The following is a 24,098-nucleotide window of genomic DNA, read 5'->3' on the forward strand; positions in this document are numbered from 1 at the left end:
CCTGATTGGGGCAAGGGGCTAACGCTAGCAAGAATCCCATTTTGGCCCTTACGCCCGGAATAACAGGCCATTACGTTTTCAGTTTGGGGCTAGCAGCCCCGGAGAATCAGTCCCTCTGTCCCAGGAGCATTGTGCTCCATTTTCTGTGCATTTTTATATATTCAGGACAGAAATCGAAACATTTTTGGAAACTAAGCAAGGGGATACCTTGGAAAGTAGTATTTAGGTCGCAGATCAGCCATAATATGTTTTTTTAATTCATTGTTAGGATGTGGTCATCACTATCTAGGTCAGCATTTATCATCCGTCTCCAATTGCCCTCCAGAAGATGGTGATAAGCATCCTTCTTGAACATGTGGCTAGGAAACCTGTGGAGATTAACTCACCTTGTGACTCCTCGAAGCCTGTCCTTCATCTACAAGGTACACGTCAGGAGTGTGATGGAATAGCCTCCACTTGCCTGGATAAGTGCAGCTCCAACAACACTTAGGAAGCTTGACACCGTCCAGGAAAAAGCAATCCACTTGATTGGCACGGCATCCAGAAACATTTGCTCCCTCCACCCCCAGCGCACAATAGCAACAGTGTGTGCCATCTAAAAGATGCACTGCATGAACACATCAAGGCTCCTCAGGCAGCAGCTTCCAAATTCATGACCGCTACCATCTAGAAGGTCAAGGGCAGTAGATACATGAGAACACCACCGCCAGAAAGTTCCCCTCCAAACCTTTCACCATCCAGACCTGGAAATATATCGTCGTTCCTTCTTTGTCGTTGGGTCAAAATCCTGGAACTCCCACACTAACAGCACTGTGGTTGTACCTACAGCACATGGACTGCAGCAGTTGAAGGTAGTTCACCACCGCCTTCTCAGGGGCACTTAGGGACAGCAATAATTGCTGGCCAAGCCAGTGATGCCCATATCGCAAGAATGAATATCCAAAAATGGTACACTCACAGTGCTATTAAGGAGGGAGTTCTAGGATTTTGACCCAGTGACAGTGACAGAGTGGCGATATATTTCTAAGTCAGGATGATGGGTGGTTTGAGGTGGCGGTGTTCCAATCTGTCTGCTGCCCTTGTCCTTCTAGATGGTAGTGGTCGTGGGTTTGGAAGGTGCTGCCAAAGGAGCTTTGGTCAGCTCCTGCTGTGAATCTTGTAGATGAAAGGCAGAACATGGTCAAAAATTTAAATGTCCCACTCCTCCTTTGTGTTCTTACAAATCGAGATGAATATTACCTGTTATGACCTCTTAACAAAAACAGGGCCATGATTTTTTTCAAGAACAGGTAAGGAAGATTCTAAAACCAAGCTTGGTGTTGTGCTGACATCAAGAGTACACCCTGGGGAGACTCAAGCCAGCTGGATGATGAAAGGCATTCTAGATTTCCTGATATCTGAGGAGCCCACAGCAAAGGTAGAGATTAAACAAGATAACCATGTTTGTTCAATGTTGTACTTTCACATCTACATTACAGACATAAAAATGGAAATGAGGGATGAACTCAGGAAATTACAGGCACCAGAGAAGTGGTACTGAGTAAATTGTTGGACTTGGGGACTGATAAGAGCACACATCCTGGATGGACTTCATCCTAGGTTCTTAAAATAAGTGTCTGGTGTGACAATTCATGCATTGGCTTTAATTTTCCAAAACCCCTTTATTCGGGGAAAGTCCCATGAGATTAGAAGATAGTAAATGTAACTCCATTATTTAAAAAGAGGGGGAGACTTAAAGCGGGAAACTCCAGGCCAATTAGCCTAACATCTGCTGTAGGGAAAATGTGAGAAGCTACGAATAAAGAAGTTATAGCAAGGCATTTGGATAAGCTCAAGGTAATCACCACGGTTTTGTGAAAGGGAAATCATGTTTAACCAACTTATTGGAGTTCTTTAAGACATAGCCTGTCTGTGGATAAAGGCGAACTTGTGGATATTGTGTACTTACATTTCCATAAGAAATTTGATAAAATTCCACATCAAACGTTATTGCAGAAAGGAAAAGCTCATATTACAGTATGGCCACAAAGGCCACGTGCTACCCACCCCTTGAGCTGCATGCGTCGGACTGTCTAATACTGTGCGTTTTCTGTCACACCCTCCCCATCAGGAGAGGTCGGCCTACAACTACCATGAGAGGGAAAACAGCGGAGGGGGACCACCGGACCTGTGACCCCTCACCACAGCAGAGTAGCGGGCACTGGACCTGACGGTGGGCCCGGGGAGAGGGTGGTCACAGAGGTGGAGATCGGCATTGGGTGAGCAAGTGAGATTCCACTGAGTTGCAGTTCCCCATGGCAAGCATGCCACCACCCCCACCTCCCTGCACCACCCCTTCCACCCCCAACATCCTCATTACCCCCCCACACACAGTGCCCTTCACCCCCACACTGCCCATTCCACCACCACAAGCCCCGCACCCCTCTCTACCGCCCCCACTAAGCCCCAGCACCCCACGGTCCAATCATGCATCTTGTCTTGTGTCTTGCAGGATCTCCTGGCAATGAGACAGGCCCTTCTAGTGCCCCAGGCCCCAACTACAACCCCAGTAGAAGAGCAGCGAGCTGAGGATATAGACAGCGATAGAAGCCCTCGACCTGTTGCCCTGGCGCACATGTCCGGGGACGACACTGACCTCCCATCACAGTTATCTCCAACACCCTCCACCATCCCAGAGACACTCACCTTGGTTGGGCACTTCAGTGAAGAGGCGCCTGGGGCACTATCAGGTGTGCACCATACACGTGCAGTGGCACAGCTCGTGGAGGTAAGAACCCCCTAGGGGGCGGACGGCCGGAGGGTGACCTGACCTCAGGGACTAGCTGCCGATAGGTTTCAGGCTTCTGGAAAGGGCAGTCCCATCAACAGTGGAGATGCAGTCAATGAGCCAGGAACTACAAGAGGAGTGTAGGTAACCATCCAGCGCCTGCAGGTGCATTTGGAGGAGTCCAATCGCTTGCAGGAGCAGGAGGTGGTGTCGACCATGCGCACCACCCAGACCAACACCAAACAGGTGGCATCCGAGTGGAGGCTTTGGAGGCGAGTGTTTTGGCCATGAATCAGGATGGCCTGAGGCACTCTGTGTGGGTGGTGGCCGAGGCCCAGGACTGGGCTGCCATTATCACAGTCAGCCATGTATCAGGGCCACCTGGGCATCGCAGCGGCGCTCCAGAGCGTGGCCCAGTCGCAGTGGGTCACGGCTGAGGACATCAATGGCATTTCCTGGGTGCTGGTTGATGTGGCGCAGTCACTAGCTGATGTGGCCGACCCAGAAGGTGGTGGCACAGTCGCAACATGATGCGACACAGTCCCAGAGGGAGGTGGTCCACTCGCTGTGCTCCATAGCCACGAGTATCGAGACCTATCGGGCTCAGACTCCTCCTCCTGTACCTGGCGCACTGATGGGAAGTGGGTAGAACAGGGTGGCACCATGCCACTTGGGATACCCAAGCAGCAGCCGGGCCCATTCAGGCCCGGTCACCCCAGAAGATGGCCGCCAAGGGTGCGCCGATATGCCTATGGGCTATATCATAGTGGGATGGTGTGCGACCTCCAACCAGCAGATGGTAGTACAGACACACCATGCATCTATAGACTAAGGTCACGAGACCTGTGACTCTCATATAAAGGGAGACACATCCGGCCCTCTTGAGAAGAAGTTTGAGCGGGTAATAAGACATACGTGTGAATGGTCAGTGCTAAGTGCAAGCTCCAGAGGAGTAGTTATCAGACTCCATGATAACGTGCTCTGTATCAGATAGCTATCTTACCACATGAGACTCAATAAAAGATTCTGGTTTGGACAAGTCGAAGTGTTTGGTGAGTTGCTTCATGAAGTCTAAAGGACCAAACAAAACAAAGGGTACCCAGGTCACAGGGCGGGAATTCAGCAGGCCACTTCCACTCCTGATGTACCACCCGGGGATCCACCTAGGTTAGAGCCTGTAAGGCCAGATATCTGTTCACATTAAACACATGTTCACAGCATTACAACCTGCCGCGATGCTCTGTCAGAAGGGTGTGAGGGATGGGCTGGTCCGGTCTGGCGCAGGAGGAGTTGGATGGGCGGACATTGGGGGTGGACTTGGCCTACGGTCCCGAGTTCACCTAGTGCTCACCGCTCCAGTGTTCCCTCTCTCTTCCACCGCCCCCCCCCAACCCACCATCCCAACTCCACCACCCCAAGGGTTCGATGGGACTGTGTAACGGAAAGGCCAGCTCACATGCAGGGATCACCCAGGTGGCCGGGGTCCGGGGGGGGGGGTCCAGCAGGTCATTGAGAGACAGGCGCTGTCGGTACGCATGAGGCCTTATGCGGAACCTTCTTCCTTCTAACTCCTCCTCGGCCTGTTGAGCTTCCTGCTCTCCATCCTCACCAGCTGCTTCCTGTCCCTCGATGGGCGAGGTCCATATTTATATATTCACGTGAGCCAAAAGGCTCATTTAAATATGTTGATGCCCGATGCACTCGAGGCCCGGGAACGAACATCTGTGCCTGGGAGACCTCACCATGGCGCCATTTAGCACTAGTCTACACAAACATGGACCAGGCGTAATGGCACTTTGGGGTGTCTCCCAGGCTATCAGATGCCCCCAGGTGGTTGGGCTCCAGACAAGATGGTACTCTGGCACTCCTGCTGCCACTCAGGCACCCTGGCACTGCCACCCAGGCACCCTGGCTGTGCCACCTGGGTGCCCTGGCAGTGCCACCCTGACTCTACCAGGGTGGCATTGACTGGCTGGCAGGGGAACTAACAGGGCACCAGGCTGGCAGTGCTGAGGTGCCCAGGTGCTAGGTTGCCCGTGCCAGGGATTGGGCCCGGTGATGCCCTGCTCTTATGAGGCGGGGTGAGAGGGGGGCTTGAGGACCCCCTAAGAAGTAAGTTGGGCCATTGGTGTGGTCCAGAGGCCACAGTGGGGCGTCAGAGCGGGAGTCGAGAGATTGGGGTGACATTTAAAAACGGCGCACTAGTCACTTCCTTCCCTGATGAACTCAGCTCATCAGTGCAGGAAGTGAAGTAAGTGCAGCCACGATTGGACATTCCTAACCGTGGCCAAATGAATTGAGTCCCGTTTGATAGCGGGGTTGTTCCTGGCAAGCGCCGAGAAACAGCCCGCTATACACGCCCAAAACAGGACTGTTTTTTGTGCGTTAAATCGCGCCCTGAATGTTATTATTTATTGCAAGGGGAATAACAAAAACAATGAGGTTTTGCTTCAGTTATACAGAGTTCTAATGTGACCAGATTTGTAGTACTATGTACAGTATTGTTTCCCTCATTTAAGGAAAGATGTAAATGCGTTTGAAGCAGTTCAGAGAAAGTTTACCAGGCTAATACCTGGAATAGGTGGGTTATTTTATGAAGACAGGCTGAACAGGTTAGGCTTGTATCCGCTGCAGTTTAGAACAGTAAGGGCAACATTTTTTTGGATCCTAAGGGATCTTGAAAGGGTGGATGTGGACCGGATGCTTCCTCATATGGGAAAACCTAGAACTCTGGGTTACTGTTTAAAATTAAGGGCTCGCTCATTTAGGACAGAGATGAGGCAAGTTTTTTTCAAGCAGAGGATTGTGTGTCTTTGGAACTCTTGCCCAGAAAAGATGGTGGAGGCAGAGTTTCTGAATATTTTTAAGGCAGAGGTAGATTGATTTTTGGTAAGCAAGTGGGTGAAAGGTTATCAGCAGTAGCAGAGCGCAGATTTGAGGTTACCATTAGAAACAATGATCTTATTAAATGGCGGAACTTGCTCGAGAAATTGAATGGCCTACTCCTGTTCCTTGTTCATTTGAACAAATTTTACTTTCTTGTGCTCTTTTGAGTTAAACCACTCATAGTCATTTGTTTAAAAAAAATAAATTGCGAGTTGTCAGCGCTGCTGGTCAGGTCAGCATTTACAGCCTATCTCTAATTGCCTTTGAGAAGGTGGTGGTGAGCTGCCTTCTTCAATCGCTGCAGTCTACATGGTGCAGGTACACCACTGTGCTGTTAGTAAGGGATGTATATTTTCTTATTTGAACTCCTCCCTTTGAACATTTATTGTGTAAATAGAGTCATTCAATAAATTTAGTCACTTCATGTGGTGATAACCACTGTAGATATGCATACTTGCAGTAGGGGGATGTATGGCTGTACGTGTAATACAGGTTCCTCCGGTAAGCCCCTGCCAGCTAGCTCCGCCCACAGGGAGCTTGTGTATAAATATACGTGTGAGTCACTCGGACCCTAGTCTACAGTTGCAGCCGGAGGAATAGCATCACACAGCAATAAAGCATCAATTGTACTTGTCTCTCGTCTTTGAATGCAATTGTTAGCGCCACAATTTATTGCTGTGTGATTTTCCGTTCACCATGGACATCAGAATCAAGCCTGACCGTCTGCAGCTGGATCCGCAGTCGGCTCACGCGACTTCGAGGCCTACATCTCTTCAGCGGACCCTCCCCGACGGAGGCTCAGAAATAGCAACTCCTGTACTCGAGACTTAGCTCCAGTGTCTTTCCACTAATTCGAGCTATGGAACTGCTCAAGGAGAACTATGCACAGTCGACGAACACCCTGTTTGCGAGGCATCAACTCTCTACTCTCGTCCAGCAGCCGGGTGAGTCGATTGAGGACTTCTGGAGGGCCCTTATACCTCTGGTAGGAGACTGCGACTGCCGGGCCCTCACAGCCACGGAACACTCTGACTTACGCATGCACAATGCCTTTGTTACAGGCATTGCATCGGACCCCATCCGGCAACGACTGCTGGAAGGGGCCGCCCTCGACCTCGCGGCCACAAAGTCTCTGGCGCTTTCCATGACGGCCGCCTCCCGTAGTGCGCGATCTTACTCCGCTAGCCGCTCGGCCCACCTGTCCTACCCCTCGTGGACCCCGAAAACGGCCCCCCAGGCCCACCCATCCTACCCCTCGTTCACCCCGCAAACGGACCCCCAGGCCCACCCGTCCCACCCCTCGTGGACCCCGCAACCGGCCCCCCCAGCAGCCGCCCCCGCGCACTACGCCTGCGCTGCTCGCCGCACCGCGCTCCCTGGGGGTCCCCACTGTTACTTCTGCGGTCAGCAGAAGCACCCCCTCCAACGCTGCCCGGCCCGCACCGCGACCTGCAAAGCTTGTGGCAAGAAAGGCCACTTTGCAGCGGTGTGTCAGTCCCGGACAGTTGCCGCGATCGCGCCCCCGTTCCCCACGCCTCAGCCGCTCCCTCAATGGGCCCCGCCGTCCGCTTCCCCCGACCCCATGTGCGATCAGTGGGCGCCGCCATCTTTCGCCGCTCCCGCCACGTGCGCTCCATGGACGCCGCCATCTTCATCCCCCACTGCCATGTGCGTTCCATGGGCGCTGCCATTTTGTCTGCCGCCATCTTCTCCCACACAGGTATTCCAGACGCCTCCATTTTGTCCTCCCCCCCCCCCGGGACGGAGCCACGGGACACGGGTCGCTACCGCTCCTCGTCGGACTCATCTGACTCGACTGCCGATCGCCCGCTACTCGCCTCCGTTATGCTCGACCAGTCGCGTCCTCGCAACCTGGCACCCTCTTCCACATCGGTGCTGGTCAACGGCCACGTGACCTCCTGCCTCATCGACTCTGGGAGCCCTGAGAGCTTCGTCCACCCGGACACGGTAAGGCGCTATTCCCTTGCGGTCCATATCGCCAACCGGCAGATCTCTCTCGCCTCCAGTTCCCACTCTGTCCCGATCCGGGGCTTCTGCCTGGTTAAACTTACTGTATAGGGTGTGGAATTCGACCGTTTCCATCTGTCCATTCTGCCCAACCTCTGCACGTCACTCTTACTAGGCCTGGATTTCCAGTGCAATCTCCAGAGCCTCACCCTCAAAATCGTCAGACCCCTACCTCCCCTCACCGTTTGCGGCCTTGCGACCCTCAATTTCGAGCCTCCCTCACTCTTTGCCAATCTGACCGCAGATTGCAAGCCCGTCGCCACCAGGAGCAGACGGTACAGCACCCAGGACAAGGCCTTCATCAGGTCCGAAGTCCAGCGGCTGCTTCGGGATGGTATCATCGAGGCCAGCAACAACCCCTGGAGAGCCCAGGTGGTAGTGGTTAAGACCGGGGAGAAGCACAGGATGGTCGTGGACTACAGCCAGACCATCAACCGGTACACGCAAGTCGACACGTACCCCCTCCCCCGCATTTCTGATATGGTCAATCAGATTGCACAGTACCGGGTCTTCTCTACTATTGACCTGAAATCCGCCTACCACCAGCTCCCCATCCGTAAATCGGACCGTCCCTACACTGCCTTCGAGGCAGACGGTCGTCTGTACCAATTTCTTAGGGTTCCCTTCGGCGTCACGAACGGAGTCTCGGTATTTCAATGAGAAATGGACTGAATGGTTGACCGGTACGGACTGTAGGCCACCTTCCCGTACCTCGACAATGTCACCATCTGCGGCCATGACCAGCAGGACCATGATGCCAACCTTTCTAAATTCCTCCACACTGCATCCCTCCTTAATCTTGTTCAAGATACAGCACTAAGGAACATCAAGGCTGTGCAAGCAAACAGGACCTTAGATCAGGAAAAAGGCTTTGAAAGTCATTCCTTGACTGTAAATCCAACATTTCTAACTCAGCAACCTATTACTTGTGGTGTCTTTACAAACTCACAACCACTGAGGCTGAAGCATATTATTGGAAGGACCATTATTCAGCCATCCAGATAGTGAAATGCCATTAGTGCAAAACGGTGAAGTGTGCTAATTAGAAAATAAGGCAAAGGTGGAAGAATAAACATGGAAAAACTAACCTTTCAAATGTTTGCCTGGATTATTATTTTAGTGTTTCCTGTATGCTTTAAGTACCTGGATGTATTCTAACTAAAATAACAAATTGAAGAATGGGAGTATTTTCAACTACTGAAAAAAACTAGCAACATCGCTGGCATTCTGATATTTCCAAGCTCGGCGTCACCTCATCACTGCTTCTCTATTTTACTCCTTTTGACCTTTGGTAGTGTGCTATTTTATGGGTTTTGATCCCCATTTTTATTTCTCAATTTTAAAAAGCAGTTTGCTATAATCCAAGCATCCTGAGCAGAGAAATGACAGTAGTGCCTGCTATTTTCTTCACATAAAATTCAATTCTTATTCATCCAGTATTACTCATTGCAACTACCAAATTATCTTAGAAGGCTGTGCACAGAGATCGAGGTTATCACCTCAGGGGAGGAAGTGGTGTAGTGGGCCAGGTGGACCCGGGTTCAAATCCCACCATGGCCGATGGTGAAATTTGAATTCATAAAGAAAGAAGTCTGGAATTATGGGTGGGATTCTCTGATCCTGAGGCTAAGTGTTGACGCCGTTGGAAACACCGTCTCATTTCTCAACGGTGTCAACATGGCCTCAGGGTCAGCGATTCTGATCCCTACAGAAGCCAGCACAACACTGGAGTGCCCCACACCGCTCCAGCTGCCGCACCCGGTGTCAACTGGGCGCCGCGGGGTCCACACATGGACAGTGGCACCGGCGCCAACGTGCGCATGCGTGGTGGCTCCCTTCTCCATTCTGGCCCCGATGCAATATGGCATAGGGCTAAAGGGGCTGGCGTGGAAGAAAGGAGGCCCCCAGCCCGAGAGGCCAGCCCACCAATCGGGATGGGCCAAAATTGGCGGGGGTGCCCTGTAGAGGGGCCCCCGACCGTCGCTGCGCGACCACGTCGACAGCAATGGCTCTGCGGAGAGTCACGTCCCAGCGTCGGGACAGCGTGGCGCGATTCGCATCAGTCGCGGCGATTCTCCGGCTGAGAAAATCCCGCACTATACGTCTGGCAATGGCCATGCAATTATTGTCATGAAAAACCATCTGGTTCACATATGTCCTTTAGGAAAAGAAATCTGTCATCCTTACCTGGTCTGGCCTACATAGGACTCCCGATCCACAGCAATGTGCTTGTCTCTTAAATGCCTTCAGGAATGGGCAGCAAATGCTGGCCCAGACAGTGACACCCACATCCAATGAACAATTTTTAAAAAAATCTTTCTTTCATCTACCAACTAAAAATTGCCAGATAAACTATTTTCCTCAAGTTACATGTAGTCTGTCCCTAATAAAAACAGAAAATGCTGGGAAAATGCAGCAGTCCTGGAAGCATGTGTGGGGAGAGAGAGAAACAGAGTTAGCATTTTAAGTATGTATTCTGTCTCCGTTAGCTCTGGGAATTATCAAGATTGCTCAAAATTTGAAGCAATTTCCAAAGCTCTTTGTCACCTTATCAACTGCTAACAGAGCCAGATATAACACAACTCATACATTCTTCAGAAAAGGATTTACTTAATTTTTCCAAAACTTCAGGGCATGATTTTAATCTCTAAAGGTGGCAAGAACCAGGTGAGTGCACAGTTAAAATTACCTGCGTTACTTCCTCATCCTTGTGGTACCTAGATCCTGCTGACTCTGATTTGCAGTCTTCCAGAAAAGCGGCTAAACCATCCTTGGTGCCTTTAAATATACATATTTGGGTTGTTGGCATCATGAGCATGGAGTGCAATTTTAGCTGAGGCTTGCGAAGGGAATTAGTCATAGGACTAAATTCTTTGGCTTTGGATTGGAAGGTGGAAAGCTGGGAAATCTGGGAAAATGGCATGGGAATGGGAAAGCGCACCCAATGTCGTCCAACTGCCATGCCATTTTTCTAGTGGCTGGAAAGGTGAGAGATTGACCACCCACAGCCCAAATCCACCACTGGGTCCATTCAATTAAGTAGCTAATGTCTAGGGGGTTCCTCCTCTTTGGGCACTCTATAGCCCACGGATAGTGGCCATCTCCACTGCAACAGAGTCACCTGTTCCTCACAACAAGCCTCTGCCTGATTGGTGGGACCTGCCTACCTGACCGCTCCCACTTACCTTTCTTCAAGAGAACCCTGGCCATTGAGAAACCCTCTCCTCACAGCTGCGGCTTCAACTATGGCCAGCGCTAGTGGGCACAGCCCAGACTGCCAAGTAGCTAGTCCTCTGGATAAGGCTCTTTGGGGTGGGCTGCCGCCCTTAACAGGGAAGGTGGGCTTGGCAACAACCATAGAATTGGCCACCATTGGGACAATGCCACTAGGGGTTCCCCCATGGGGTTGCCTTCTTCTTTTGGCCCCAATGGCAGAATCTCACCCATTTTGGCAATGTTTCGGTCATGTCAGCAGTAAGAAGCAAAAGATAATTTTTTGTAAACCTTATTTATGGACTAATATTTTACAAATAATAATCTTAGATTAATGTAGTATATTTTAAGTTATGTTCTAACCTTTACCAAAATGTTTTCTTTTCTACAGGAGCTGCGACAAAGGTGCATCTTTAAAATCATTCCTATGTTAAATCCAGATGGAGTGATAGTAGGAAATTATAGGTAAAGCATTCTGAGAAATTACATTGAAAATAAATCAAATAATTTTTTATTGAGTCGTTCAGTATTATAGGTGGAGATATAGTGTACTGTCTGGCATCTTTCAGTTGCCTTATTTCTATTTTGAGCTGGTATTTCGAGGCAGCTTGAGACAACAGTTCTAGAAGATTCCATACACAAGAGACGGTTTTCACACTGCCAATACTGAAACAAAAAACTCACCTCAAGATGTCTGCCCCAGGCTACTTCCAACATGATGATCTGAAGTATAAAATATTGTATCAAAAACCATCTGAGTAGGGAAGCACAGTGGCACAGTGGTTAGCACTGCTGCCTCATGCCGCTGAGGTCCCAGGTCACTGGGTCACTGTCCGTGTGGAGTTTGCACACTCTCCCCGTGTATGAGTGGGTTTTGCCCCACAACCCAAAGATGTGCAGGGTAGGCGAATTGGCCACACTAAATTGCCCCTTAATTGGAAAAAATTAATTGGGTACTCTAAATTTATTTAAAATGAGACAATCTGAGTGACACCACTATTGGCTTAAAAGTCTCCCATCATAATTTATGGGGCAATTCTGTCGAATATATTTACCTTGAATAACTTTCACGATTTTCAAAACATGCATAATTTAATTAGATAATATCAAGCTATCAATTGCCAGTTTTCCCATACTGTTGGCCCCATGGAAGGGTCTCCTCAGTAAAGTGCTGCTATGTTAAAGATGGAACATATTTGGACCAGTCTACTATCTTTCTCATCATGAAGACTTCATGGGCAAGCAAGCCAGTAACATGTTTACATCAAATGACATAGTTCACCAATGGTTGGTGGGTGTTTGGCCAACTGAAAACCTTTTATTGTCTTGTGCAGCTAGAATTCAGCTGGGACATTTCATTTAAAGATATTAGCCAGGAACCTTCCTGGGGCTGGTCCCCTATGCTCCTGTAACTTATCTGGAAGTGCAACTGAAACCCTGTTTATACTTATTAGCAGAGTTTCTAACATGCGTCCGGATAAGGTACAGTCACCAAGGACATGGTTAGATCCTGTCGTCTGACTGTGTATAATGTACATTAAAGCATTTCGAAAAGTTAGTTGAAAATAAATTTGCATTCTAAAACTCAAGTGGAATTAAACACATTCTCCCTTTGATCACAGAATCACTACAGTGCAGAAGGAGGCCATTTTGGCCCATCAAGTCTGCACGACCCTCCAAAAGAGCATCCTACCTCGGCCCATGACCCCACTCTACCCCGGTAACTCAGTAACACCTCCTAACCTTTTGGACATTAAAGAGTAATTTAGCATGGCCAATCCACCTAACCTGCAAGCCTTTGGACTGTGGGGAGAAACTGAAACACCCGGAGGAAACCCACGGGGAGAATGTGCAAACTCCACACAGTCACCCAAGGTTGGAATCGAACCTGGGTCCCTGGCACTGTGAGGCAGCAGTTAACCACTGTGCCACCAATGTGTCATTACTTTTTTCATTTCAACCATGTGTGAACAGATTGACCCGGAGAATTATGAAAGACAGAAAGGAGGATTTAAAAAATGCAATACTGGCTGAAGCTCAAAATGACTGATCAGAATGAAAAGCTGCATCAAGGAATCCAATGGGCTGGATTTTGTTCCAGCGACATGTGTCGCCCACAATGGTTAGAGAGCCAGTGAGAATCCCATCTCACTTTCAAGGGGGAGGTTCACACAATTAAGTCGCCGTCAGTGCTGAAAAGCAATTAAAGTCCCTGAAAGGTCAAAATTCTGCCACTGGGAGCTGCTAGCCAATCAGACAGCGCCATGGAGAGCGGTGGCTGCTGCTGGTAATGCACTGAGGCCTAGCTGCAGGACTGACACTTGATCCCAGGACACAGGTGAGTGAGGGCAGCATGGGGATTGCATGGAGGACTGCGGTGAGGGGAAGAGGTGCAGGGGATCAGATGAAAGACCAGGAGTTGGAATTCATCAACCTTTGCCCCCAGTCTCCCTCATTCCAGTTGCTGGTCCCTTGACCGGGCACAGAGTGCCTGTCAACAAGGGATTCCCACTACAAGACTAACCGGGTTTTCTGGGTGGCCTTTGGGAGGTACCAGAAAGCAGGTGTTGTTCGAGAGAATCCCTGAGCCACCAGAAGATTCTGGTGAGTTCAAGGATAATTAACTTTAGTGGCTCATTAATGAGCCTAATTGTCCTTCCACTGTTGTGGGCAGGTTTCCCTTCCTGTCCCCAACTTAATTGATAATAATAATCACTTATTGTCACAAGTAGGCTTCAATGAAGTTACTGTGAAAAGCCCCTAGTCGCCACATTCTGGCACCTGTTCGGGGAGGCCAGTACGGGAACACTGTTCCTGGCATCAGGAATGCGATACAGGCCCTCCCACTCCAGTCACCAGACCCTCACTAATACGATACCTGCTCCAGGGTGCTCCTATAAATCCAGCCCAATCAGTCAGCTGGTTGACAGGTGCAAGTTCACAGCTCAGTTGCTCTGCTACTTCCCTGTGGCAGTCATGTAATCATTAATCATTATTTAGTCAGAATAATGTACTTCGAACTACAGGAGCTTTTTCAAGTGTTGAAGTCTTAAATGTTTCTACTTACTGTGGCTGCCGTTCTCATTAAATTTAAATTAGTCATTTGTAAAATAGGACTTTTCTGGCTAAGTTATTATACATCACAACTGTTATTTACAGCATGTGTCCTCTTCATCCCAGATGCTCACTTTCTGCTAGAGATCTCAATCGAAACTATCGGCATCCCAAGCGGGAACTCTTCCCTACAGTATGGCATACAAAAAAAATGGTGGAGGAGCTACAGAAAGACCATTATGTGAGTCAAAACAGATGGAGCTGAGAGATCATAATATAAATAGTTTTCAGGAACATATGAATGCTGATTTCTGAGTCTTTTCTCTCCTCAGCTATTTGGCTTTCCACTTCTCTCACCTTTTGAACTTTACAATGGCACCCACTGGACAATAGGTGGGCAATAGCTGCTCCCTCGCCATTGGAGGCTTATTTTCCAACCTCCCTCCTTGTCAAGGGGAATGTCACCACTCGTAACTTCTCCAGGGGCTTTGCCCAAACTGAAAACATGTTGTATTGAAAAGTATAAACATGAATCTGCACCCTAAAAAGGAAGGAAAATTTACTACATCTCTGAAATATGTCTCAAATTGCTTTACACACAAACATACAAATTAGGACTAGGCCATTTAGCCATTTGAGCCTGCTGTGCCATTTAATAAGGTCTGATTATGGCCTCAACTCCACGTTCCACCTAACCCTGATAACCTTTGATCCCTTCGTTAGTCAAGAATCTACCTTCCTCTGCCTTAAAGATATTCAATGGCCCTGCCTCTACCGCTCTCAGAGAAACGAGTTCCCTCTGAGAGAAAATAATTCTTCCCACCTCCATCATAAATGGAAGGCCCCTTGTTTTTAAACTGTGTCCCCTAGTTCGAATCTCTCCCATGAGGGGAAAGATCCTCTCGGCATCTACCCTATCAGGACCCCAAAGAACCTTGTATGTTTCAATAAAATCACCTCTCATTCTTCTAGCTCCTACTGATACAGGCCTAGCCTGTTCAACCTTTCCTCATGAGATAACCCTCACCAGACCACAACCCCTCCCCGCCCCATCCCAGGTATCATAAATTATTTTCTGGTGCAGTGTCTTGTTATGTAAGCAAAACATGACAGCCACTTTACACACAATATTAACTAGGCCTGAAGAGAGGGCTATAAAATAAACTTGTAGGTGGGGGTGTTCATGTGAGGGGAGATTTAGACGTTGATGAGAAAGAACAAGGCAGTAGTGATATGACAGGAAGGTAAAGCATACAAGCACACCAGCAAATAGCATCAGAGTAGGGAAAAGTGGTAAAAATATGTATTGAAGGATCTTAATCTGAATGCTTGCAACATTCGGAACAAGATTGCACTTAGACCGTAAGACTTAGGGCCTGAAGTAGGTAATTTAGACCTTCGAGTCTGCTCTACTATTCAATGAGAACTTGGGGGATGATTTAACGGAAACATTTCTAAGTGTTACTTCGGGGCGATTGGCAGGTGTTCCTCGATGGCCACGATGGCAAGATCGCGGCTGGTATTTGACAGCACTTAATGCCAAAAATGAGCCCCCATAAGCTTCTTGCCATTACTGGCTGTCTAGCCGTCTGAATCATCGGACTCGTGCCTCAGCGTCTCGCCACGAACAAGGGGGAGCTGCTTTTAAACACTCCCTCACCACTTACTCCCAGTCAGCACTCAAGCATGGCAGCACACAGACTTGCTCCTCGCTTTGGGGATGCCGATCTGGCCCGGCTTCTCGACGCTGTGAATGCAAAACGGGACATCCTATTTACCTGAGAGTCAGCAATAGCAATGCTGCCTGGGAGACGGTGGTAATAGCTGTCAGATTGCGCAGATTGTACAATGCCAGAAGAAGACCAACGACCTCCACCGAGCTGCAAAGGATACGTTAACACCTCCTCCTGGCATTCCGCCTGCCACCATACAGATTCCCAAACCCCCTCCCCCCCACAAATCACTGGCACCCTCCCCACATCTGATCCTCACGCTTGTTTCACAGAACTCAATGGCACCCACAAACACAACCCCCTCATGTCCATGTGCAGTGAATACAAATGACACCTGCTATAGACACCCCACCCCGACACATCAAACGTGCAGCTCACAATGCCCTCTCTTTGTTCCCGCAGGAGAAGATCGCCCATAATAAGAGGGAAAGGGCCAAGACAGGGGACAGAGATCCCAGTCCAGGACTGGGGAAGCCAGATGATTCAGAGGCCTCTAGAGCTCACTCCAGATGCCCCTCTGTCCCATGTAGAACCCAGTGCCCGACAGACACCTTCAGGGAAGAGGAAGCATTGCAGGCCAAACCGGGGCCTGCCATCAGGAAGACAATGGTGGTCTCCAGTTCTTCCGAATCCCCCCTCCTGACACCAGTGCATCTCAAGAGCTGCAGGCATAACAGGGTTACATGGTGATGCTAGGACCTCCAAAGGACGTCTGCCAAGGGCATCAAAGGCCACAGGTCACGGAAAGCAGCAGGCTGCCTCCACCTCTGCTGTGCTGCTTGGGAACACACCTAGACATAGCACTAGGCCACAAAGATCAAGAAGTGTTGTGGTGAATGTGATTCACACTGGACTATAATCTGTATATACATGTGTCTGTATTGTAAGTGCAGTTGCACTACCTGTCCTCCAGGGGGAGTAACTCTGGGAATGCTCGCGTTGTATGGGGTTTCTCCCTTGGCTCTGCCCAGGACTCCTCCCCCGGAAGCTGCTGTATAAAAGCTCAGTGCCACATGGTCAGCTGGTCAGTTCACCGAAAGTTCAATGGCTAACCAGCTGGCTCTGTTGTGAGTATATTAAAACCGCTATTCTAATCCTACAAGCACGTGTCCATAGAATTGTTGGTTCCAACAAGTGTAAGGAGCATTGAATGGCTGAGTGGGCACTGGTGGATGGGGGTATTACAATTTGTAGCCAGGGGCAATGGAAACGTCAAATGGTTACTATTAAAACATGTTATACCTGATTATCACTGCTGCCTCATAGCGCCAAGGACCTGGGTTCAATTCCAGCCTTGAGTATCTGTCGGTGCGGAGTCTGCACGTTCTCCCCGTGTCTGCGTGGGTTTCCTCCAGGTGCTCCGGTTTCCTCCCACAGTCCAAAGACGTGCAGGTTAGGTGGATTGGCCACGCTAAATTGCCCTTAATATCCAAAAAGGTTAGGACGGGTTATTGGGTTACGGGAATAGGGTGGAAGTGAGGGTTGTGTGGGTCGGTGCGAACTCGATGGGCTGAATGGCCTCCTTCTGCACTGTATGTTCTATGATACATGTGAAACCTCTGGTACATTAATCTTCACATCAGGCATGCCTGCACCCCACCCCTGTTTCCCTCCACTCCCCCAAAATCCCCACCCAACGCAGTGGTCCAAGATCAAATGACCCCGAAGCAGACCCCGTTCAGAGGATGAAAGACAGGAGTCAGACTTTGGCATAGACTGAGGAGCACCAGAGCTTTCCTCACAGCAGTGGTCACACACAATCTGAACATTCAACGAGTGGATTGTATATTGACCCATTGACGTTGCCAACACAGGCCCATCACCGCGGAGAGATGGTGCACAGATCCTTGGAGGGTGGAACAGGGTAGTTGGAGCGGGGGACGGTGCAGGGTGATCAGGGGATAATTAGGGAACTGGGGGGAAGGGAATTGGAGAAGGAAGGAGGGTTTGGGGGCAGGAAAGAAAATTCGGAGGGTTGAGCTGACAGGCACAGCCTCGTTTTATGAAAATCTGGTGAGGATGGGGGCCTCCCTGGCTCTCCGGGCGTGTCAGATGCTTACCGCTGCCTGTCCTCCTTCCTCCGGTTCCTCCTGCAGCTCCTCCCTGGGTTCATCCTCCAGCTCCTCCTGATCTGCCTACTCCTTGTCCTTAGATGAGGCCGCACAGTAGACCAAAACAAAGTGGTAGACCATCTTGGAGGGGTGTACTGGACGGTACCACCAGAGTGGTCCAGACATCAGAACAGCATTTTGAGCAGTTTGATGCACCGCTCAATGACAGTATGGGTGCCAGAATGGGCTTCATTATATTGGATCTCCGCCTCAGTCTCAGAACTCCACTCTGGCGTCATCAGCCAGGACCTCAGCAGGTATCTCTTGCCCCTAAGGGCCAATTCGTCATCCTGGTGTGGCCCCTGAAGATGCGGGGGATCTCTGAGTGCCCCAGGATGTAACTGTCATGCACACTCCGTGGGAAACGGGCACACACATACATGATGTGGAAGCAGTGGTCAGACACAATCTGAACATTCAACGAGTGGAACCCCTTCTTGTTAATAAAGGCCACTCCCTGATTCCTCGCTGTGGACTAGGTGACATGCATGCCATCGATTGCCCTCTGGCATTGGAGCATCCCGGTGATGGCGGAGAATCCAGCAACTCGGGCATCTTGATGGACCTGGTCCCAACACAGAGGTGATGTAGCTGGATGCCTGGGCATACAGGGTGTCTGTGTCCTCCTGGATGGACATGTGGACTGTAGCTTGTGAAATGCAGCACAGGTCACCACCTGAGCCATGGAATGAACCAGTTGAATAAAGGTCCAGGCCTGCGGTGACATTCATCGCGTCGAGGAGCGGATATCCTCCACCTCTACGGGGTGTCAAGTCGATGAGGATGTGAAACAGGTGCCACACAGTCTCTTTGTCCAACATCTCATTGATAGACCTGGTGGGGTGAATGGGGTGTTTAGGGACTTTTATAGAAAATTGTATGAGTCGGAACCGCCAGCCAGGGAAGGGGGGATGAGGAGGTTTCTGGGAGAATTGGAGTTCCCGCAGGTTGATGAGGAGCTGGTGGAGGGCCTGGGGGCCCCAATTGGGCTGATAGAAGTAGTAGAGGGGCTGGAGGCGATGCAATCAGCTAAGGCTCCGGGACCGGACGGGTACCCGGTGGAATTGTACAAATAGTTCTCAGGGGTGTTGGGACAGCTGTTGGTTAGGGCCTTCAATGAGGCAAAGGAGTTGGGAGTGCACCCCATGACATTGTCACAGGCATTGACCGCCCTCATTTTAAAGCGAGCTAAGGACCCAGAAAGCTGTGGGTCATACAGACCGATCTCCCTGTCAAACTAATGGCGAAGATCCTGGTCACGAGGATCGAAAACTGCGTGCAAGGGGTCATAGGGCAGGACCAGGCAGGGTTCGTTAAGGGGCGGAATTTGGCGACCAACATTGGGAGGTTACTTAATGTAATTACGATGCCTCCACAGGGGCATGAGGTTGAGGTGGTGGTGGCCATGGATGCAGAGAAGGCCTTTGATCGGGTGGAGTGGGAATACTTATTGGAGGTCCTTGGGCGGTTTGGGTTTGGGCAGGGCTTTGTGGACTGGGTCCGGTTGTTATACCAGGCACCGGTGGCGAGTATGCGGACGAACTGGGAGAGATCAGAGTATTTCAGGTTACACCGGGGGATGAGGCAGGGGTGCCCAATTTCTCCACTGTTGTTTTCCCTGGCTATAGAGCCATTGGCAATAGCATTAAGAATGTCGAGGGTCTGGCAGGGGATAGTGCGGGGGGATGGAGCACAGTGTCTTCCTTTACGCGGACCATTTTACTTTTGTACATATTAGACCCGCTGGGGTGGAATTGGAGGGATTATGGGGACATTAGAGGAATTTGGATGATTTTCGGGGTACAAATTGAATATGGGTAAGAGTGAGGTTTTTGCCACCCAGGCAAGGTGGCAGGAGAAGAGACTGGGGGAGATGTCGTTCAGGATGGTGGAGGGGGGGCTTTCGATATTTGGGTATCCAGGTGGCGTGGGAGTGGGAGCAGCTGCATAAACTGAATTTGGGTCGGTTGGTAGATCAGATAAGGGGGAACTTTCGGAGTTGTGATGCGCTCCCGTTATCATTGGCGGGGAGGGTACAGACAGTTAAAATGATGGTCCTCCCGAGGTTTTTGTTTGTTTTCGAAACCTCATAATTTTTATCCCCAAGGCATTTTTTAAAAAGGTGAATGCAGTCATCTCGGGATTTGTTTGGGCGGGTAAAACCCCACAGGTGAAGAAGGTGCTGCTGGAGCGGGGACGTTGGGGGTGGGTGGGGGTGCTGGCTCTTCAGAATTTTATTAATGCGAATATTGCAATGGTCAGGAAGACGTAGTGGGGGAGGGTTTGGTTTGGGAACGGGTAGAGGCAGCCTCATGTCGGGGCATGAGTTTAGGGGCACTGTTAACGGCACCTCTGCCATTCTCGAGGCCAGGTTGGAGGAGGAGGAGTTTGAGTTGCCAGGTGGGAAATGGTTCCGGTATTTACAAGTGAGGAATTGTGTGTGGGGGCAAATTTCGACTTTCCCGCACCTGCCGCACCGGGGACTGCAGGATAAGTTGTTGTCGAGAAAAGGAGTGGAAGGTCTCAATGATCTATATGGAACTAATGGAGTGGGAGGGAGCCCCGATAGGGGAGGTGAAGAGAAAGTGGGAAGGAGAGCTGGGTGGGGAGCTGGAGACCGGATTATGGGAGGAGGCCCTGAGGAGAGTTAATGCGCCCTTGTGGTGCGCTAGTCTCAGCCTGATACAGTTCAAGGAGGTCCAAAGGGCACCCATGACTGTGGCCTGGATGAGCAGGTTCTTTGAGGGGGTGGAAGATAGGTGTGGGAGCTGTGCAGGGGCGTCCTGTGAACCATGTCCATATGTTTTGGGCATGTCCGAGGCTGAGGGGTTTCTGGCAGGGATTTGCTGACGTCATGTCAGAGGTATTAAAGGTGAGGGTGGTGCCGAGTCCAGGGGTTGTGATCTTTGGTGTGTCGGAAGATCCAGGAGCCCTGGGGGTGAGAGAGGCCGATTTCCTGACCTTTGCCTCCCTGGTGGCCCGGAGACGGATCCTACTAGGATGGAGGGACTCGGAGCCCCCGAAGTTGGGGGTATTGGTTAGCAACATGGTGGGGTTTCTCAGACGCGAGAAAACTAAACTTGCCTTGAGGGGATCGTAGCAGGGATTTGCTTGGAGGTGGCAGCCGTTCATTGCCTTCTTAGAGAAAAATTAAGCTGCTAGCAGGGGGTGGGGGGGAGAAAGGGGAAGCATGGGAGAGACGAGTAAGAGCAGAGGAACCAACAGGTGTTTGGGGAAGGTGGCACTGTTTGTGTAAGCTATGATGGCTGGGGTTTGGGTCCGGGCGGTTTGTTGGTTATATTGTGTTTCTGTTCTTGTTGAAATTTGATGTTTAAAATTGTTAAAATTATAAATGCCTCAATAAAATATGTTCTAAAATAAAAAGAAAGACCAACGGCGCCTGCACACATTGGGCCGTCGCCGGCATGATGGGTGGCCGGGTCTTTGGTGTGTGCAGCAGCCCCCTGTACATAGGGTGCCACCTCCTGCCTGCACCGTCGCTGTCTGGGCACCTGGGCGTCCACCAGCAACGATGGCAGCCACTGTGGGGCCGATACCACCATCCATTTTGGCATCTGTAAGGAATTGGAGAAGGAGAGAGACCCGGAACCACCCCGGAACACTCAAATCGCCCAAGCATCTCCCACCCTTACGTGTCTCATCCGACGAGCCAGTTGTGCTGGCAAACCTCACTCTGCTCACTCACCCCCGGCCTCATCAGGAACCAAAGACCCCACTGCCCAGACCTCTGCCGGGAACATTAGGCAGACCGTGCTCAGGTGCCCTCCCCTGATCAAATCACTCACCCTTTGGTTGCGCGAATATCCCAGTGCTGAAGAAGCCCAGCTCTTGAGTGTTTGATTATTAGCTGCTGCCTCTATGGTGTTGACGCTCTGAGAGTTCAGACACAGTGCTCAGGCTTCAAAATTTGATTGAAATGCATTGGACATCCTCAGAAATGCCACATGTGCCCTCGAGAAGCCACTTGAGAGTTGAGAATATTTTGATTATTAAACAGTCAACAGTAACAAAGATTTGAAAATCAATTACGTGACATTAAACAGATCACACTAACCAGTAAACAACAAAGAAACATCACTGTTCTACATTTGTTATATCATCTCATCGTCACAAAATAAACCAGAATCACAGTATTACCCCTCGCAGGTTCCGCAGCAGTAATGGAGGTTAAGCCTGAGAATGTGTTATCATGTTCCGATCTTTGTCGTAGAAATAACCTGCCCATCAATGTGACTTGTCCCACGTTTCAGTGCCATTCCCGTCCAGGAGCCATAGTTATGTACACGGCCCAATCTCTCCAGAACCAAATCCTGGCATCCACATATTCCACCGGCGCTCAAGGTGCAGTTGAACAGCCTTGACTTCCAGTGTGTTTAACCCACGGTGACGTGCCAGTTTCATGCAGCACTCAGCACACCAGCAACAAATGCCACATCGCCGTTTCGGATTGTTAATCTCCAGGCCTTTCCAAAGAGTGACTTTGTGGAGGATAGAGTGGGCAATCACAATGTACCATGAAACCTCAGGTGCATGGTAGAGACCTGAACTCATAAACTCTTGAATCTTCCCTTCAACTTACCAATGGCCTGCTTGATTTCATTGCTGTACAAAATTATAAAAAACATAGATAGGAGGATGAGGAGGAATTTCTTCAGCCAAACGGCTGTGGGACTCATTGCCGCAGAGGGCTGTAGAGGCCAAATCACTGAGTGTCTTTAAGACAGAGATTGATAGGTTCTTGATTAATAAAGGGATCAGGGGTTATAGGGAGAAGGTAGGAGAATGTGGATGAGAAAATATCAACCATGATTGAATGGCGGAGCAGAATTGATGGGCCGAATGGCCCAATTCTGCTCCTATGTATTATGGTCTTATGGGTGGTGGGAATCTGGAACTCAATGCCTGAATGGGTGAGGGAATCTTCACAACATTTAAAAAGCATTTAGATAAGCACTTGAAACACCATAGCATACAAGGCTATGGACCAAGTGCTGGAGAATGGTATTTGAATAGATAGGTGCTTGATGCCCAGTGCAAACATGATGGGCAGCACTTTTTCTGCATTGTAAACTTCTATGACTCTACTCTAATTCAAGAATACATATGATCCTCATTATAGTGTCCCTTTATTTCTTGGAGTTGCGGGATGGGGCGGGGAGTCGGCCTAGGTAGCGTGTTCTTTCAGAGGATCGGTGCAGACTCGGGCCAAATAGCTTTCTTCTGCAATTTAGGAATTTTATCTTTCCACGTCAGTCATAACATAGTCCTCACTTCTGAAAGAGTGCAGGAAGAATGAATGAATCCCAGTGGTAAAAGTATGGAGGAGAAATTTAACCCGGTTTCATCTGTTTTTTGAGTGAAAAGGGGACAAATTCCTGATTGAGATTTGTTTGCACCCAAAATGCCCTGGGAGTGAATCAGCTACCGAACAGGGGCTGACAACTACTGTGGGAGACGCAGTTTAAATTGGTGACAGGCACTTTGAATATCCAAATTGGGGTCCCGCCCCCCTCAGAGGACCCACTTATGAGCTGGTTCAGAGGCAAAATGGGCAAAATTCCTAAAGCCCTTATTGGTAAACTGCATCAGGAAGCCCAGTTATTTTTGAATTTGTACAAATGAAGTCCATAGATCCCATTTTGAATGACCCTTGAACCAATGTCTTTCAGACTCATATTTTCATTATACTTTTAATTTCTTACTGGGAACTGGTGCAAGTTTTATTTCTCTCCGTGTCTCTAATTGCACATTAATTGGACATAAGGAGAGTTAAATTCTTTTCATGGTTTGACACTGTGGTCACAAATGCAATCTATAGTTCAAAGACACATGTAAATATAATGATATACTCTTCATCTAGATCCTGCATCTTGTCTCAATAACTAAGCTTCCCTGCATTAATTATTTGCCTTGAGCAAGAATGGACAGTGAATTGACTCACCTGGCAAAAGTCACCAGTCATCCAGAAATACATTCCAGAAGGTCTCATCAGTATGGTCACTGTCAAATTCTAATAAGAAGGATGACTACTGCAGCAGAGTATTGGAGGGCTAATAACCACAGAACCTTACGCCTTGGGCCAACACCTCAAGCCAAAAAGGGTTTGGAAGGGGGTTGCTGGGGGTATTGAGAAATTTTGACTTTAAAAGCAAAAACTGTTAATAAATAAGGCTTGATTTTGATTATCAGACCTGGTTTAGTTTGAAGGGATTTTGATGTGCCATCAATGAACACGAGATGAGTAGTGAACGTAACTGAGGCTTTAATAAACTAAACAGAAAGCCT

The 24,098-nt window shown here is 49.5% G+C and overlaps 1 protein-coding gene across 1 annotated transcript in view; it reads left to right on the plus strand.

Annotated features, from left to right (window-relative positions):
* The window catches only part of LOC119967280, a 304,394-nt gene that overhangs the window by 187,883 nt on the left and 92,413 nt on the right, over positions 1-24,098 (plus strand). The window contains exons 12-14 of the mRNA XM_038799603.1: positions 1,290-1,417; positions 11,286-11,359; positions 14,054-14,189. Of these exons, the coding sequence (XP_038655531.1) occupies positions 1,290-1,417; positions 11,286-11,359; positions 14,054-14,189 (338 nt within the window). The remainder of the gene's footprint in view (positions 1-1,289; positions 1,418-11,285; positions 11,360-14,053; positions 14,190-24,098) is intronic.

The sequence above is a fragment of the Scyliorhinus canicula genome, chromosome 6 (assembly GCF_902713615.1).
Source record: "Scyliorhinus canicula chromosome 6, sScyCan1.1, whole genome shotgun sequence".
NCBI lineage: Eukaryota > Metazoa > Chordata > Chondrichthyes > Carcharhiniformes > Scyliorhinidae > Scyliorhinus > Scyliorhinus canicula.